This window comes from Crocuta crocuta, unplaced genomic scaffold, assembly GCF_008692635.1.
Source record: "Crocuta crocuta isolate KB4526 unplaced genomic scaffold, BGI_CrCroc_1.0 scaffold299, whole genome shotgun sequence".
In the NCBI taxonomy this organism is placed as follows: domain Eukaryota; kingdom Metazoa; phylum Chordata; class Mammalia; order Carnivora; family Hyaenidae; genus Crocuta; species Crocuta crocuta.
Window position 1 is genome coordinate 10891404 of NW_027532747.1, and position 17423 is coordinate 10908826.

Here is a 17423-nt window from a genome sequence, read left to right on the forward strand (position 1 = left end):
TACTGGGGACACATCAATGAGCGTCACCTCTGGGCTGTCGGCCCCACAAGGGCAGGGCTGTTTTGCTCTTTTGTTCTCTGCTCTATCTCCAGCACCAGTAACATGTCTGACACACAGTAGGTACTCTGATGTTCAGTGAGCACCTTGGCCGCTGCCCTTGAGGAGTTAGCTCAGATTCATTTCCTCCTCAAACACCGTACTGGGTGCCAGCCGCCGCCGAGGGCCTGGGCTGCAGCGATCATTAGGGCCACCCTGTGCTCTAGTCTAGCCCACGCCACCCGCTGCATGTGCTCCGTGCTGGGAGCAGGAGAGGACGCAGGCTGAGGAGGTCCTGGGGAGGGAGTGTCCACCCGAGGCGCTAAGACTCTCGGTGTCGTCCCTCAGGTGACTGGATGGCCCTGCCCGCCTGGAGCCCTGGCTGAGTTCTGGCTGATGGACTGCTGTTCAGGCTGACTGAATGCCCGTGGCCGTCTCTTCCTGTGTCTCCCATGAAACTGTAGGGTTGACGCTTGCTGAGCGGCCCTTCCCAGGGAGGGGTTCTGGGTCTCTCTGCCGCCTCTCCTTGTTCTCCAGTCTCCTCACCTATGGTTTGGCTCAGCCCCTTTGCTGTAAGGCCTGCCTCCCCTGAGTAACTGCCTTGGGCCCTTGGGCCCTCGCAGGTTCTAAGTCTAAAAGGAAGCAGTGTTTTGTCTCAAGGAAGGGGTGTGAGTCGGTGAGGTGAGGTTGCTGGGATGCCAAGCACGGGGGCCAGCAGTAAATGCCTTTCCTCACTCTGGCCCACCGGGCCAAGGGAGGGCGCTCTCCGCTGAGCCTTGGGCCTGGAGGCCCGGGAAAGGGGGTCCCTCAGGCCCCTTGCAGCTGCCCTGTGGCCCGGGGTAGCCTCCCCCCTACCTCTGCCCCACCGCACACACCGGGTTTGGCATCTCCTTCTGCCTGGACTCTCACTTGGAGAAACCCTACCTCACTTGGAAAATTCCCGAAACCCCAGCTCAGATCTCACTGACTTCTGACAAGTCTTCCGAGTGTCCCAGGTGGTCTTTCCACCCCACCGTGCCGGGACCTGCTGGTCCCAGACTGTACTCTTTGAGGGCAGGGACAGGATTAGGGCTTCGAATCTTCAAGAGATGCTTGCTGGCTCTGTGGGGGTATGCATTTAACTTGTCCGTGTAGAGCTGGCTTCCTGAGAGAGCCATTTCCAAGCCTTCTGGGCTGGCCTGATAACATCCCCCTGCCCTGTGAGAGTCATTTCCTGCCCTGCTGAGCCCTGGGGACAGGCCAAACCAACTCCAAGATCATGACTTTCAAGTTACCTTCTCTCTTCTTAGACTAGGCTTTTCTAGGGGAAGTGTGTGTGTGTGTGTGTGTGTGTGTGTGTGTGTGTGTGTGTGTGTGAGAAACCAGTATACTTATCTATTCTGCCAGCCCAGCGGAAGTATTGTCTTCTGTTCCCACATTTTACTCTCTCATCCTGCCCTTCCAGCTTCTGCATTGTGCGTGAACACGGGGAGAAGGCTTTGGCGTGAAGCCTGGACTCCCAGCCACCAAGATTTTCCCAGAATATCACTTTCTGCCAAGTTCTTGGAGCTCCTTAATCTTTGACTTATGGCCTCTTTGCCTTTCAGTCAAGATCCAAATGGCCACGTCCTCTGAACCGGGTCATAATTTGAGCAAAGGTGGTGGAGGGGGAAGAACGGCACCCCTGAGGTAGACATGGGAAGGCCTGGGTCTTGGCCAGCAGTCGTACCCCCGCTGCGTGCCAGGCACACCTGCGGGGAGCTGAGGTACTTGATTAGGTCCTGTCCCTGAAGGGGAGACCTAGAGATCGACTCTTTCCTTTCAGAAATATTTACAGAACACCTGCCGTGTGCCGGGTCTTGGAGACAGACAGGGCGTGACGGGGAGAGTGAGAGGGCAGAGGGCAGAGCAAAGTGGTAAGGTACAAGGATTTTGGCTTTCACTTTGGGTGAAAGGGGAGCCCCTGGAAGATTTGGAGGGGCCGGGTGGCATGACCCTCTCTTCTCTGCCCCGCTGCTTGGCCCTACCCCGCTTGGGCCCAGCTCCCTGGCTGCCCCTGGACGGTGCATTTTGCAGGGGGAACCTTGCTGGTCATTGTGCTTGATGAGCAGTGACCTCAGAGGCACTGCCACGCTTCTGGCACATTTGTATCCCTGCCTTCACACACTCTTTCCCCTTTTCAGGCCTTTTATCTGGATGCCATCCTCTCCTACCTTGTGACCTTGCCTCGTACTTTATTGAGGAAATAGAGGCAGTTAGGAAACTCCCTTGCGTCCCACCATCGAGTCAGCCCGCTCTCCCTCCTGTCACTGTGTGGAGGCTCCGGCTCCTTTCAAGGCCTGCGCCCCCTTCACGTCTGCTCAGAGTCCCTCTCGGAGCCTCCTCAGGACTTCGAGGCGGCTGGCACTTCTCTCCTCTGGATCAGTCCTGTCTCTGTGTGTTTCCTGGATCATTCCCTTGAGGATTCACTGACACCTGAGACTCCGGTAAAAACCTTCCTTAGCCCCACGTCTCTGTCTACTCACTGCCCACCTCTCTGCTCTGTTTCAGCAAAGCCTCTTCGAGAAACCTGTCTCCTCAGTTGGCCCCATGGAGCTTGAACTACCCCCCCAACACCCCAAGACTCCTCATGTCAAGGTCACCCTCTCATGTTACCTCCCTGTGGCCAAATCCAGTGGTCATGTTTGTGTTCTTCTTCCATATTGCAGCTACCTTTAATCCGCTTGACCACTCCCTTCTTCCGGAAACTTCTCATCTCTGTTTCTGTAACAGACAGTCCTGGTTTCTTTTTCTTTTTCTTTCTTTCTTTCTTTTTTTTTTTATGTATTTTTATTTATTTCTAGGAGAGAGAGAGAGAGACAGCGTGAGCAGGGGAGGGTCAGAGAGAGAGGGAGATACAGACTCTGAAATCGGCTCCAGGCTCTGAGCTGGCAGTCAGCACAGAGCCTGACGCGGGGCTCGAACCCACGAACTGCGAGATCGTGACCTAAGCGAAAGTCGGACGCTCAACCGACTAAGCCACCCAGGCGCCCCCAGACAGTCCTGGTTTCTTTAACTTGGTTCTTCTACTCACTCTCCTCCAGATTTGACACCGACCTCCATCCACTGATCTGATTTCTCTACTTGGATATCAAATGTTATTTAAGTTCGTCGAAACAGAACTCTTGTTTTTATTCCTCCTCATCTCAGTAAATGGCAAGGTGGTACCACTGTCCACTCCACTGTGCAGTCTCAAATCTGAGATGAAAGAATTTATCTTTAATCCCTGTCTATTCCTCATCCCTCACACATTGGTTTCCTATTGCTGCCATAAGTAATTATTCCACATTTACTGGCTGGAAACAATGCAGTTGTGTTATCTGACAGTTCTGGAGGTCACAGGTTGGAAATGGGTCTCATTTAGGCTAAAGGCTCTAGGGAGGAACCCATGCCCTATCTTCCTGGCCTCCGCGACTGACCACATTCCACGGCTCGTGGCCCCTCCTCCATCTTTAGAGCCAGCAGTTAGCTTCCTCTGTGAGTATACCTGCTTTCACCACCATCCCCTCCTCTGACCCGCCTACTTCCTTCTTCCGAGGACTCTGTGGTGCCCACCCAGGTAATCCAGAATAATCCCAACTCAATGTCATTAACTTAATCACATCTGCAGAATCCCTTTTGCCATGTAAGGTGACATAGGCACAGGTCCCAGCAGTTAGGACAGTCATCTCTGGGGGCCGGGATGGGGGGATAAGGGGGTATTATTCTGTGTGTCACACCTCCAGTCTAACCCATTAGTAAATCTCGTATATTTTACCTCCAAATCATGTCTTCCCTCTGCCTGTCTCTCTCTGTCTGCACTATTTCTCACCTCTGTCCCCTCGTCCTGGCATCCGTCACCCCTCACCAGGCTCCAGCAGTGACCTTCTGACCACCCCTGCCGTTGCCTCGCCCTCTCCAGCCCCAAGTTCATTCTCTACATGGCGGATGGAGGGGTCTTCGCAAAACCTAAACCAGACCCCTCCACCCCCTGCTTGCACGCTCCCCGCCCCCTCCAGAGGCTTCCAGGAGCTCTGAGGAGGAAAGCCGCCCTCCTGAGCACGGTCTGCCATCGTGTGTCCACAGCTGCTCTTACCTGCCTCTCTGACTACCGTGCTCTGATCTGTCCCCGCCGCTCCAGCCACACGGCCTTCCTGCTGTTCTTCAGCCTTGCCAGCTGTGTTCCCGCCCCAGGGCCCTTCCGTGGGCTGTGCCAGGACTCTTCCCTCAGATCTTTGTGGGGCTTGCCCAGTCTCAGGTAGCCCCCCAGTCACGCGCTGGCACGCCACCCTGTTTTAGCTCTCTGCACATCTCTTACCGCTACCTGGCCTTCTCCTGCTTTGTCTCCCCTTTTGGGAGGTGCGCACCCTGAGAACACCTCCCCCACTGCTGTGCGTGCCAGGTGCTGGCTGGTGGGTAACGTGTGCTACTCCGAGGAGGTCAGGCCGGGGGAGCAGGAAAGCTTCTCCAAGGTGACCCTGAACTGCAGCTCACGTGCCGCCTGGGCTTTGGCAGAAGAAGGGAGGGAGGTTCAGGCTGTCCAGGCACCCTCAGGTGAGACAGATTGCCACAGCCTCGGAAGGACGCGGGGACCTGGAGATGTGCATGTGGGAGGCTGGTGGCCCAGGGAGAGCGGGTGATGAGCTCCACGTATCATCTGCCGACTCAGGCCTCCCTCGCCTGGTTCTAAGGTGATGGGCCAGGTCCTGCGAACCCCCTGTGGGTGACCAGGTTGCGCACTCCAGAGTCAGAGCACACTGCGACACGGGCCAGCTTCTTTTCTTGCTTACTAGTATTATTTTATTGGTCTCAAGAGAATTTAGCGATTCATCACTTACACGTAACACCCAGGGCTCCTCCCAACAAGTGCCCTCCTTAATGCCCATCACCCATGTAGTCCCCCCATCCCGGCCTACCTCCCGTCTTCTCTTTTTTGTTAAAAAGATTTTTTAAAACACTTATTAAAAAGAGAGACAGGGGGGCGCCTGGGTGGCTTAGTCGGTTAAGCATCCGACTTTCGCTTAGGTCATGATCTCGCGGTTTGTGGGTTCGAGCCCCGCGTCGGGCTCTGTGCTGACTGCCAGCTCAGAGCCTGGAGCCTGTTTCAGTCTGTGACTCCCTCTCTCTCTGACCCTCCCCTGCTCATGCTGTCTCTCTCTCTCTCCTAGAAATAAAAAAAAAAAAAACCATTAAAAAAAAAAAAGAGACAGAGAGCGAGTGGGGGAGGGGCAGAGGAAGAGGGAAACACAGACTCCAAAGCAGGTTCCGGGCTCCGAGCTGTCAGCACGGGGGGCTCGGACCCATGAACCGTGAGATCATGACCTGAGATGAAGTTGGATGCTTAACCCACTGAGCCACCCAGGTGCCCCTCCCCTCTTTTCTTGTGAAATTAACTAGTTACTGTTTTGCGCAGGCAATGAATGTACATGGTAATAAAAATCAAATAATACGAGAGAGAAAAGTAACTCCTTCCCTCCATCATCTCTGTGTCTTCTTGCTCCTGTCCACGGACGGAGCCCCTCCTGGGACTTCCCTGGGGGTCCTTTCAGAAATAGTCAGCATCTGGGGCGCCTGGGTGGCTTAGTCGGTTAAGCGTCCGACTNAAAGCGTGTTATTGGTTTTGGCTTTTACACACAGTAGTAACACACTGCACAGCCTGTTTTGTGTCTTTCTCTGCCAGCGTTCCCTATTGCCGTGGAACACATCAGCCCCAAACTTGGTGCCTTACAACAGCCACCTTTTATTATGTGTCACCATTCTGGGCCTGCCAGAGTAGCCAGCAGTGGGTCCGCTCCGTGATGCAGCCGCCCCTGTCTGGGCCCTGTCACGTGGCTGGGCCTGGCTGAGACGACACAGCAGTGTTCCCTGTGGCCTTTCTTAGGTCCCGGCCAGCCCGGCTGCGTCCTCAAGGGGGCCACAGAGAAGCAAGAGGAAAGCAGACACGAGTAACCCCTTTGCCAGGCCTTTGTGTGTCGCATGTGACTGTCCTGTCAGTCAGAGCAAGTCACGTGGCTGAGCCCGCGGTCAGTGTGAGCGGCCAGAAAGCACGCGGGTTCAGGGACGGATGAAGACCTGGGGCAGTTTGTGCTATGAGGGACCGCGGGACTGTGTGTAGGCCTATTGCCTTTGTGTAAGGGACACATGTCCCGTCACATGGGGTCCACTGCAGTGAGGACTGCACAGGTTGTTTTCTGTCCTGTGCTGTTCCCAGCAGGGCTGCACGTGTAGAAACATCCCCATTTGTACCCCGAGGTGCTCGAGAGTGCACGTATGTAAGGGCTAAGCTACTAAACCTGGAATTTCTGGCTCAGGTGGTGTAGGGACATAGATCGTTTTATAGATGTTGTTAATTGCCTCTGTAGGCACTTTATGCTCCCGCCAACACTATCCCACAGGGTCTGTCTTTCTGTCGCTTCGTGGTGGGGTGGGGATGACAAGTACTATAGGTGCTGAGTTACCTGTGACTTACAAGAAGCCAAGGAAATGAGGAGACGAAATTCACTGAAGTCATCCTGAGACGGAGAAATGGAGAAACAGGCAGTCTTCGTAGGGTCACAAGGGAGATGCTGGTAACCTGCTCGTGCTTGAAGAGGGTTTGTTTTTCCTCTTGGAGCAGAGCCACGGCAGGGATGGTTTGAATAGACCCAAATGCTTCTCTATTGACAAATCTGAGTTGTTGAGATTTTTTTTTTTTTGTATTGATATCAAGTACTCCCTGGAATAGAGTAGAAACCTTAAGCTTGTTTTTCCCCATCTGATCAAATCTCTGGGTGTCAGATGTTTATCCCGTAAGGGAGAAGGCGGGGAGGAAAGGGCAGTCACCTTAAGTGGCAAAGGCCACACAGCGCCTCCCTCCTTGGAAGGATCAGGGAGACCGAGGCGGCCTGGGCATTGAGCGGGGCCAGCCCCAAGGCGCGGGGGGTTGTGTGTTTGGAGAGGAAGCTTGGTGCTAGAGCGCCCTGCCCGGGGCTGATGGCCCCCGTGCTTCTCCATGAGGGTCCCCAGGAGTGGTCTCCATTCAGCTTCAGGCTTTATCGCTGTGTAAGTCCCTGGGAAGCTGGTTTCTGCAGACTCACTTAAATCCTGAAAAATACCCGTGGGAAAGGTGGAAACCAGCCCTGGGCGTCCCCGAGTCCCCACGCACTCTGGTCACCTGACGGTCCTGGCAGGTGGAGCAGGAAAGGGACTTAGGAAGGGCCTGCTCAGCCCTGCAGCAGAAGGGTGGGGGACTCGGCCAGGGTCACGCGGCTGGTTGGGAGGGAAGCTGGGCCCGTTCTCGGGATGCTGATGGCCACACGGTTTGTGCCTGACACGCCGGGGTGATGGTGCAGGTAGACGGCCTCAGTTCAGAACTCCAGCTCCAGGACTGACTGGCCCTGGGACCTTGAGCACGTTGCTTCACCTCTTGTGCCTCGTTGCCCGTCCGTGGGCTGGAGGTGACGGCAGGTTCTGGTGAGGCTTGCCGGACTAACAGGGTGATGTCATGTCTTCGTGCGGCAAGGCGTTTAGTAAGAGCCCAGCATGGCTTGTCTTGTTAATAAACGTCACACAACATTCCTATCTCCCTACTAGATTGCAGGCCTCTTGAGCACAAGCATTGTGTCTCCTGGTGCTTTCTGACCTCCTATGTCCAACATAACTATTCTGGGAAATAGCAAGTCCAAAGCGAATGGCAGTAACAGTAATAGTAACTCACACCTGTTCAGTACCTGCTCTGTACTCTGTGCATTACATGTCTAATCCTCGCGGTCTCCAGGTGGGGAAACTAAGGCTCAGAGAGGTTAAGTAAGTTGTCCAGTGCCACACAGCTAAGTAAGCAATGAAGCCGGTATTGAGCCTGGGGCTGCCCGAGGCCGGAGCTCTGTCCTCCACGTTAAACTTCTGGGCTTTTCCATTCTGGAAAGTGCACACCTGGCCCCACTGTGCAGTCCTACGTTGCCTGCAGGGTGGGATGGCCGGCTGTGCCCTACCCTGTGCCTGGTGAGTGTGAGTAGGCAAGTGAGTGAGGAGAGACCCGATTTAAGTCTTTCACGAGGCAGATTCCTGATGGAAGGGGTCTCTGTTCCAGTGGTGCTGCCGAAAACTCTCAAGGCAATTATGGAGCTCGCCTTGTCTGCTGCCCACTTCTCAGGGGTCACTTTTCTCATTGTCCCATGTCCAATGTTGTGAAAATTGTTTTTTCACCTATTTTGTCCTGCATTTATGGTTATTTATTTTTTCATTTGAGAGTGCATATGCCCACACAGAGGAGGGGCGGAGGGAGAGAGAATCTTAAGCAGGCTCCATATTCAAAGCAGAGCCCGACACGGGGGTCGATTCCGCAACCCTGGGATCATGACATGAGAAGAAATCAAGAGTCGGACACTCAACTGACCGAGCCACCCAGGCGCCCTGTGTTTGCGGTTATTTTATACAGGAGGGTAATTTGTTCCATCTTGGCTGGAAGTGAAAGTCTATTTTTAACTTTTTATTCTCCTTTATTTCATCTTAATTCTTTAATCCAGCTGGAATTAATTTTGTCGCATGCCCTGAGGTGCCGTTTTTCCCCGTTGTGCCTCACTTTCCTAGCATGTAGCTGGGCATGCTATGGGCAGTAACAGCTCGCTAGGTGACATCTGTGTCCTTTGTCACTCATGGACTCTGAACTGGGGACCCGGAGGTCTTTGACAAGAGCAGGAGGTGCTGTGGAGTGTTGGTCAGGGCGCTGAGGATGGAGCCTTTGCAGCCCCTGTAGAATTCCTCCAGTGAGTTCATGGCATGTTTTTCAGATCCTTCCCCCCATGCTTGGGAGAGTGAGTAGTAGAGAAGTCCCCTTTTTTGAAGGAGAGAAAAGAAAACATAATTTGCCTGGGAGACTCACTGGAGCCTGAACAATTTTAAAGTTTCACAAATTATATTGTAGCCAGTGTTCATTTCAGATGTAAGCTCTCTGCTCAGAGGGCGTGGCTCCTTCCGGAACCGAGGAGCTAATCCTTGTCGACCTGGCAGGAAACCCCAACTCTTCCCCTCTTCCCCTCTCCGCCCTTCACGGTTCAGCTCTAACAAACTACTTGGAGTTCACCAAACAACGAGGCTGTGTCCTGCCTTTGCACATTCTGTTCCTTCTGCTTGTAAACGCGTACCTGTTACACTGTTGGTGAGGGCTTTGTCCCCTCCTCTTACGCCGGGCCAGGCCAGGACTGTGTGGGGCTTCCGTGAGGGAAGGGACCGTGTCTCCTCGTTCTGAGCAAAGCCTCTTCCTCTCAACTGGACCTTTCCCAGGGCCCGTCCAGGTTTTCTAATAGATCTGATTTCCCTCCACAGCTTGGCAGCAAGACTCTGGTGTGTTCCTCCATTATCAGGAGATGGATACACTAAAAGTCTGTAAATCCTACAGAGCTCTAGGGTGGTAGTTTTAGACTTCTCTTTATGCAGTCCTTTTAAAAAATATTTTTGCAAGCCTAGGATGTACAGCCAGTGACATGGGAGAGGTGACGTCGGGGCATTCTACCAAAGCCCTCAGTTGGGTTCTGTGGCATTCCTTTCAGAGATGAGTGACCCTGGGAATGACCATTGATTGGTGAGGTGTTCTCAGATAGCGGCTCTCAAGCGAAAGCCTGTTTGGTGGTTGGGAGATCTAGTCAGGATAGTAGTTTGGCCACTGTAACTAAAGTCAAAGTGACTAAACAAGAACCAAGTAGAAGTTAACGTTTCTCTCTCATGCAGTAATTGATCATAAGTGGTCTGGGTCTTGGTGGCAGTTCCTGAGTGTTGGAGGCTGAGGTTCCTAATGCTCTGCTGCTCTGTGGTCTCAGTAGATGGCTTCCGCCTGGAGGGTTAGAATGGCCGTGCCATTTTCCATCCGCGCGGACCCACTCCAGCTGATGGGTTAGGTGAAGGGGACCTGGAGCATGAGCTCACTTCCTGCGGGGCCAGCAGAGAAGCTGCATAATGACACTCTGCTCACAACCCCCCGACCACAGCTTAGCATCTAGCTCCCAGGGAGCGGGGGAATTAGTCTTTCCTTGACAGCTCTGTCCAGGGGTAAGACTCAGGGACTCTAATACTGAAGGAAACAGGGGAGAATGAATCCTGGGGACAGTTGGCAGATTCTGCCACAGGCAGGACCAGACCTGGCCTTGGAGGGTGCAGTCCAAGTGCCTTGGCCCATCATTGAATTACCGCACCATTTATTGAACACCGACTCTGTGCCAGACATTGTGCTTGGTTAGCCCTGAGACTAAGAAACAAGTAACATGCGGATTCTTCCTTCAGGCCTCTCATTACAGTGCAGAAGGGGCAGACAGATAGGTAAACCCCTAGGCTGGAGGTGCTTGAGGTTCCCGGGGGCTGCTGGGGGTGCCTTGGGATAGGGCACGTGCGGGGAGAGATGGGCGGTGCTTGAAAGATGAGTTGCTGTTTATCAAGGAACGGTGGATGGTGTTCTCCACATTCCGAGTCATTGAAAAGGCATGGAGGAGGTTCACCGGGCCTGCATGTGGAGAACGGGGCCGGGACCTGTTTTCCACGGGGCCGGGGCTCAGTGGGGGAGAGGGAAACCCTTAGTCCCATGTTTTGCCCCCCGCTCGAGGCTCCATTCTTGCCTTCCCGCTCACCCACATCCTCTTCTCTGGCCACTGGGTCCAGTGTACTTTCCTTGCCTTTGCACCTTCCGTATGCTCTGCTGTTCCCTCAGCCTGGTCTGCCCTTCCCTGTGCTATTGGCCAGTCCACATCCTACTCATCCTGTAAGGTCTAGTTGAGAGGTGTGGCAGCCAGGCCACTGCATGTCCCTCCCTGAGAACGGAGTCTTGTTGTGGTCACGGTGTCCTTCGCGTTTTATACACGGAGGCCGGTGCCTCAAGAGGGCGAGCAGCGTGCCCTGGTCCCTCAGAGAGAGGTGGCGGGCAGCAGAGGGCCCAGTCTGCTGTCCTTCCTGCTTGCCGGCCAGGGGGCTCCGCTGCGGACGGCCGTTTTGGTGGCAGGGAGGGAACCGGGTGGGGGGCATAGTGGGGAATAATGTGGAGAGAGGAATCCTCAGTTCAGATGTACAGTGGGGCTTTCTTAAAATTGCCCCCCTTCCCTCCTGAACACTGAGGTTAAATCCTCGGACCACAGTCACAGCGCAACAAACTGGGGTTTACATCTGTAACTCTGAACCTCACATTATTTTAGCTTTTGAAAATTTAAAATATACAGAAAAGAAAGTCAGTGTATATGAATAGTCTCACCCCTCAGAAATAACCACTGTTAATGTCCCAACATTTATACTTCCAGTTTTAAAGAAGACTCACAGTTTTTCCTAATATAAAGATAAAATGATTCTGCTCAGGAGCTACACAGAGTTAAAAAATTATCCCAAATCCCGTCCCTCAGAAATGTTTATTACCTATTCTTAAGAAATACTCATTCTAGACATGTTTTTAGGAAAACAGAATAAAGATAAGTAGGCCAACTTTTACAAACAGTTATCACACACTCCTTCCTGTCCAGTGTCACAGCCGTTAGCCACGGGCAGCTGCTGACCACTTGAAAGGTGGCTGATTTCGAATTGAGATGTGTCACATGTGCAAAATACACATGAGATTTGGAAAGCTTTTAAAAAATTTTTCATTCATTCATTCATTCATTCATTCATTCATTCATTCATTCAAGTAAGCTCTGTGCCCAGTGTGGGGCTTGAACTCACACCACAGAAATCAAGATTTGCACTCTCCGTCACCTGAGCCAGCCAGGCACCCCTCGATTTGGAAAACTTAATGCACAAAAACAATGTAAAGTATGCCTGTAGTTAAAAAATATAGGTCGCTTGTTAAACTGATAATATTTTGCAGATATTGAGTTAAATAAAAGATAATATCGAAATTAATTCCACCTGTTTCTTTTCCCTTTTTTACTATAGCGACTGCAACTCTTAAAATAACGTGTGGTTTGTACACAGATCTCTGGGGCAGCCGTTCTCGATTTGAAAAATAAAGTATTATGGGAACCAACTTGACAATAAACTGTATTTTAAAAAAAAGAAAAATCAAGTATTAATAAGTACTAATGGGAAGAAAGAAACGAAAGTGAATCTCAGGGAATTGTTGAGCTCCAGATAAATGCTTCAGCGCCTGGCATCGCTTCCTAAAAGAGTTCAATCAACTTTTCAAAAGACTAGAGTCTTTTTTTTTTTTTTTCTTGAAGCCTATAGTACCGTGATTTGAAAGATGGTGCTCTGAAGCACCTCCCAATTTTGATATGCTGTCGTTTTTGCACTGTGATGGCTTAAAGCAGTCACAGTTTGTTCTGTAACTGTCATTCTTATAGGCACCTGGTGTCCTGTATGTAAATGCGCAGACCCTCACTGTCAGACCTTTGCCCACACATCCTTCATCCCTGAGTCCTGAGTCTCCTTATTAGTCAGATTTCATTCTCAAGAGCGTCTGCTTGGGCTATGCTTGTGTCCCTATGCCCTTGCTTCGCTGTCTTCAGTTCAGGACATGACTGTGGGTCTTGCCTGCTTCTCCCCCTCATCTTGTAGGTGATTTTCCTTTTCTTCTTGGATGGCTAAGGAATTCTTATGTTCAGTCCCTTGACTCAGCCCCCATTTGGTGTTGCTCGGCTCATCCCAGGACCCTCAGTCTCCTCGCTAAGAGACTATTTTAGGCTTCCTGGTACACAGGCAGAGGTCCTGCTGAGAACTTTAGGTTTGGCAGATCTGGGTCACTGACCAGACGACTTTGGAAGGCTCTCGTACCAGCTCGCAGCCTTCAGTGGACCTACCGCTCAGAATCTCAGTGGGTCGGTCCTCTGTTGTTTTTTTTTCTTTTGAGTTAATTTTAGATTACCTAAATAATAGGCAAATCTGTTCTCATTTCTGGGACCGGAATGTTAAAGATAAAACTAAAGTCCACTTTGGCCCTTAGCTCCGGTTGAGGTCCTTGCTGCTCTGCACCCCGGTGGTAACCACAGTCACGGATTTGGGACATGTCCCTCCAGACCTGTTACGTCGCTCTTATGTCTTGAAAGAATCGTGTCCTGTCCCGTGACAGCAGGAATACGTCCTGCTCAGGCTGGTGTGTGATTGTTCTGGGTTTGTTCAGAACATCTAGATGTGTGGATCCCAAAGCTGCTTCTGGAGCGAGCTCTTCATTCGAATTAACAAGCGGGCACGGATGTTAACAAAATAACAGCCATAAGTAGTGGACTCTTAGGGGTAAAACCTGCGGCTACACATTCCCAGCTGACAGTGTCTGTGTAGGTTCGACTTTCAGGCAGAAATAGACTGCATGCACTCAGGTCATTTTGACACAAACTCATTTTAAGAATCTGACTGTACAAGGGGCGCCTGGGTGGCTTAGTCGGTTAAGCGTCCGACTTTCGCTTAGGTCATGATCTCGCGGTTTGTGGGTTCGAGCCCTGCGTCGGGCTCTGTGCTGACTGCCAGCTCAGAGCCTTGAGCCTTTTTCAGAATCTGTATCTCCCTCTCTCTCTGACCCTCCCCTGCTCACGCTGTCTCTCTCTCTCTCCTAGAAATAAATAAAAATATTAAAAAAAAAAAGAATCTGACTGTACAAGACATTCTGATAAGGCCATAGAACACAAAAGAGCTTGGAGACTTCACCGCGTTGCTCTTAGAAAATACTTGGTATTGTTTTATAAAGACCATGCTGAAAAATATTGTAAGACAACTTTGTGTTTTCCTACTGAACTTGAGCTCTCTCTGTTAACATATACCAAGTCTTTCTAGATTCAATCAATGTGTGACAAAGGAATGAGCTACCACCTGTCTGAGTACAAACCCTAGAACATTCTTTTTTTTAATGTTTGTTTGTTTTTGAGAGAGAGAGCATGAATCGAAGAGGGGCAAGGAGGGGGGCGAACACAGGATCTGAAGCAGCCTCTGCAATGATAGCAGTGAGCCTGACGCGGGGCTCAAGCCCATGAACCATGAGATCATGACCTGAGCCGAAGTCGGACGCTCAGCTGACTGAGCCATGCAGGTGTCCCTGGAACATTCTTATTAAATGAACAGAATTCACTGTACGATGGTGCCTCCTTGGACTCCATCTAAGGTTATGAGGTTCCAGAAGGGCCTTGCTGGGGGCATGGTGCAAGGGTGTGGTGGTCCTGAAGTCCTTGGGCGGGCTTCCCACTTAGCTTCTCGCTTTGTTCCCTGTAGATGACATGGCCGAACTCCTCCTCGGGGAGTCGAAGCTGGAGCAGTACCTGAAGGAACACCCCCTGCGGCAGGGGGCCAGCCCCCGAGGCCCCAGGCCCCAGCTGACCGAGGTCCGCAAGCATCTGACCGCCGCCCTGGACCGGGGAAACCTGAAGGTACTGTGGGTCTCTGAGAGGCGGGGGGTCGAGGGGTGACGCTTGGCCCGCCCCACTCTGGGCAGCGAGCAGTTACGAGGAGCGGGGCAGGTGGGGCACACTGCCAAGGCTCCTGCGCGATGGCTGTGCCCGCCCCACCGTGCGGGGGCTTGCGGCTCCATAGGGCCTCTCTGGTGAGTCTTCGACGACACATAGCCTGAAGCATCTTCCCCAGGTGCTTGGAATAAAGCTGCCATGTTGGCCCAGAGCTCCACCTGACACCTTGGCCCCGGTAGGGAAGAGAGAGGTTAATCAGGAGTGCTGTTTACCGCACGGTTCCTGCCTGAGATCCGCGTGTCCCCGGCCGCTGTGGCCCAGAACTGTGTGGGACCCCTACTGGTGACCGCAGGCCTGGGACCTTGGTGTGGGAGGGAGCCAGGACGGGAACTGCGCTCTGCCTGAGCAACGGCTTGCTCCTCACGGCACATGAAACCTTAAGTGCTACCCTTCTTATCCACCCACCCTGCCTTCTGGCCTCTGCACCCAGCTTGCCCTCTCCCTCTCGCCACAGTCCTTTCTCGCTTCCTCTGAATCTCCTTTCATCTGGATTTCGCTCCCCCTTCACCCTCCCCACCCGTTAGCTCGCTTACGGGGCTCAGCGTTCTCCCCGACCCCGAAGGCTGGCTCTTACTGCTTCTGCAGGCCGCTCGCTGCCTGCACCCAGCCCGTTCCCATCAGCGTCTCTAGCTGCCCTGTGCTATTGTGCCGCCCTCGCCATATCACAGCTCCAGAACTCTTTCATCATCCCGGTGAAGCTCTACCCCTTACCCTCCAGCTCTCCGTTCCCCCCTCTCCCCTGGCAACCCCCATTCTGCTTTCTGTCTCTATGATTTCCACTGCTCCAGGGCCCTCATAGAAGCGGGATCGTATAGTCTTTGTTTTTTATGACTTGCTTATTTTATTAATATGATGTCCTCAAGGTTCAACCGTATCGTAGCATGCAGCAGAATTTCCTTCCCTTTTAAGGCTGGACGTCTGTGCTGCCTTGTGTTTATCCGTCCGTCCGTCCGTCTGTCCGTCCGTCCATGGGCACTGAGGTTGCTTCTAACTTTCAGTAGTTTGAAGAACGCTACTCTGAACGTGGGTTTGCAAATATCTCTTCAAGATCTTGTTTTCAATTCTTTTGGGCATCTGCCCAGAAGTGGGATTGCTGAATCATATGCTAATTCTATGTTTAATTTTTTGAGGAACCTCCATACTGTTTTCCCCAGCAGCTGCACTATTTTACATTTTACATTCTCACCAATGCTGAGTTCCAATTTCACAGCATTCTTGCCAGAGTTTTGTATTTCTGTGTGTGTGTGTGTGTGTGTGTGTGTGTATGTGTGTGTTTTGTTTTTGGATAGTAGCCATCCTAATAGTTTTGAGGTGGTATCTCATTATGGTTTTCTTTTGTATTTCCCTGATGATTAGTGATGTTGAGCATCTTTTCTTGTGCCTATTGGCCATCTGTGTGTCTTTGGAGAAATATCTATATTCAAGTGCTTTGGCCGGTTTTTCTTCAGGTTGGATTTTTGTCGTTGTTGTTGACAACCTGGATGATTTCTCTTTGCCTTTTCTTCACTGCCCATCTCAGAATCCTCCGGGACTGTACTCTCCTGTTTGTGTACATCCCCCCCCGCCACGAAACCATGTTCTCCGCCATGTTTTCCTCAACTTTGCTTTCTGTGTCTGTTTTGGAAACTTGTGCCTATTCCCAAATTGCTGTGTGACCGCAAGGAGATCACTTCCCCCTCTGGGGCTTCGTTTCTCTTTGTTTGAAAGGGGTGGGCTGTTGGGAGGGCGCTTGGACCCTCCCAGCTCCACTGTATTCCAAGCCTGCGAGCTGTCATCCTGACAGGTGCTTCCTCCCTGTTATCTGATCACCCCCTTGGCTCTGGAGCAGTTGAGGGCTTCGGCAACATTTGAATTTGTGTCCGTGTTCCTCAGTTACGTGGCTGCAGGCTTCTGAAAATCCGGGCAGAAAGCCTCCTTTCAAAATGGCCTTTGTGTATGTGTGTCTCCCATGGACACACAGCCCCAGGCCCTTCAGAGGCTGGCTTGAGAGTGTTCACTTTAATACAGGAAGTTCTGTTTATTGAGCACCTGGTGCTGCTTGTGGGCCTTTAAAAACACATGTTATCTCTTTCGCTGTTGCTTTCCAGGGGCTGTGACACACTCTTCTTCAGAGTCAGCCCCTGATACTGGTAGGTCTTCATCATTGAGAAGGGGTGGAGGGACAGTGGACACAAGGGGCCACACTTCCTAGTGACACCCATCAGGTTTAAGCACTGCTTCAAGAAGTGTGAGGATGTGTCTGTGTGTTAGGGGAGAAAGGCTGAGGCTCATGCCCCAGGCCTGACATCTGGCTAGTTTCTTTCCCGCCTTCTAGACCCCCGACTTCAGGGTGAAAAACTGACTTCTTATGTTACCAGGTGTGGATGGGTTTTGCTCTCCACCCTCTACCCAGTGTAGTGGTAAGAACATGGAATTTCAAGTTAGAATTCCCGAGTTTGTGTTTCCAGGTCTAGATTTATAAGCTGTGTGACTTGGCAAAGTTACTTAACCTCTCTGAGCCTCACGCTTCTCATCTGTAAGCATACAGTTAGCTCAGGGTTGTTTTGAGGCGTGGATGTGGAAGCTCCTTCGCAACTACGCAGCGCTAGGGATTTGTCATTTGTTGCTGTTTTACTGGTTCTACCTGGAGAAATGTTCTCCTTCTGCCATTTTGTAGCTTCCTCTACCCAATACAGAATGTTGCAGAGTCGCACGGCTTTTGTACGGGAAACTTCCTCTCTTCTTGACCTTAAGTTGGTTTGTCTCCTGGTTGGGACCTTGCTAAAGCCCGGCACAGATGAGGTGCCCACAACACACATGTGGGATGAGGCGGGAAGGACCAGAGCAAGGCAGTGATGCGGTGTGGAGGAAGGAGCCTGGCCTGGGAGTCAGGAGCCCTGCTTCTGCTTCAAGTCAGGAGAACTGTGTTTATCAAGGGCAAGACCATGTGGACACCATGGGGGAGCTGCTCTCCGTCTGCCTGTGGCCCATCGCCCTCCCTCTCCCAGCAGCCCCCCC

At 52.0% G+C, this 17423-nt stretch overlaps 1 protein-coding gene across 4 annotated transcripts in view; it reads left to right on the forward strand.

The window, feature by feature from the left end:
- The first annotated feature begins 14180 nt into the window (after positions 1–14180).
- The window catches only part of TTC7B (tetratricopeptide repeat domain 7B), a 252850-nt gene continuing 249607 nt past the window's right edge, over positions 14181–17423 (forward strand). For all 4 annotated transcript variants that reach the window (XM_077780871.1, XM_077780872.1, XM_077780874.1 and 1 more), the window contains exon 1: positions 14181–14330. In XM_077780871.1, coding sequence (XP_077636997.1) covers positions 14181–14330 — 150 coding nt within the window. The remainder of the gene's footprint in view (positions 14331–17423) is intronic.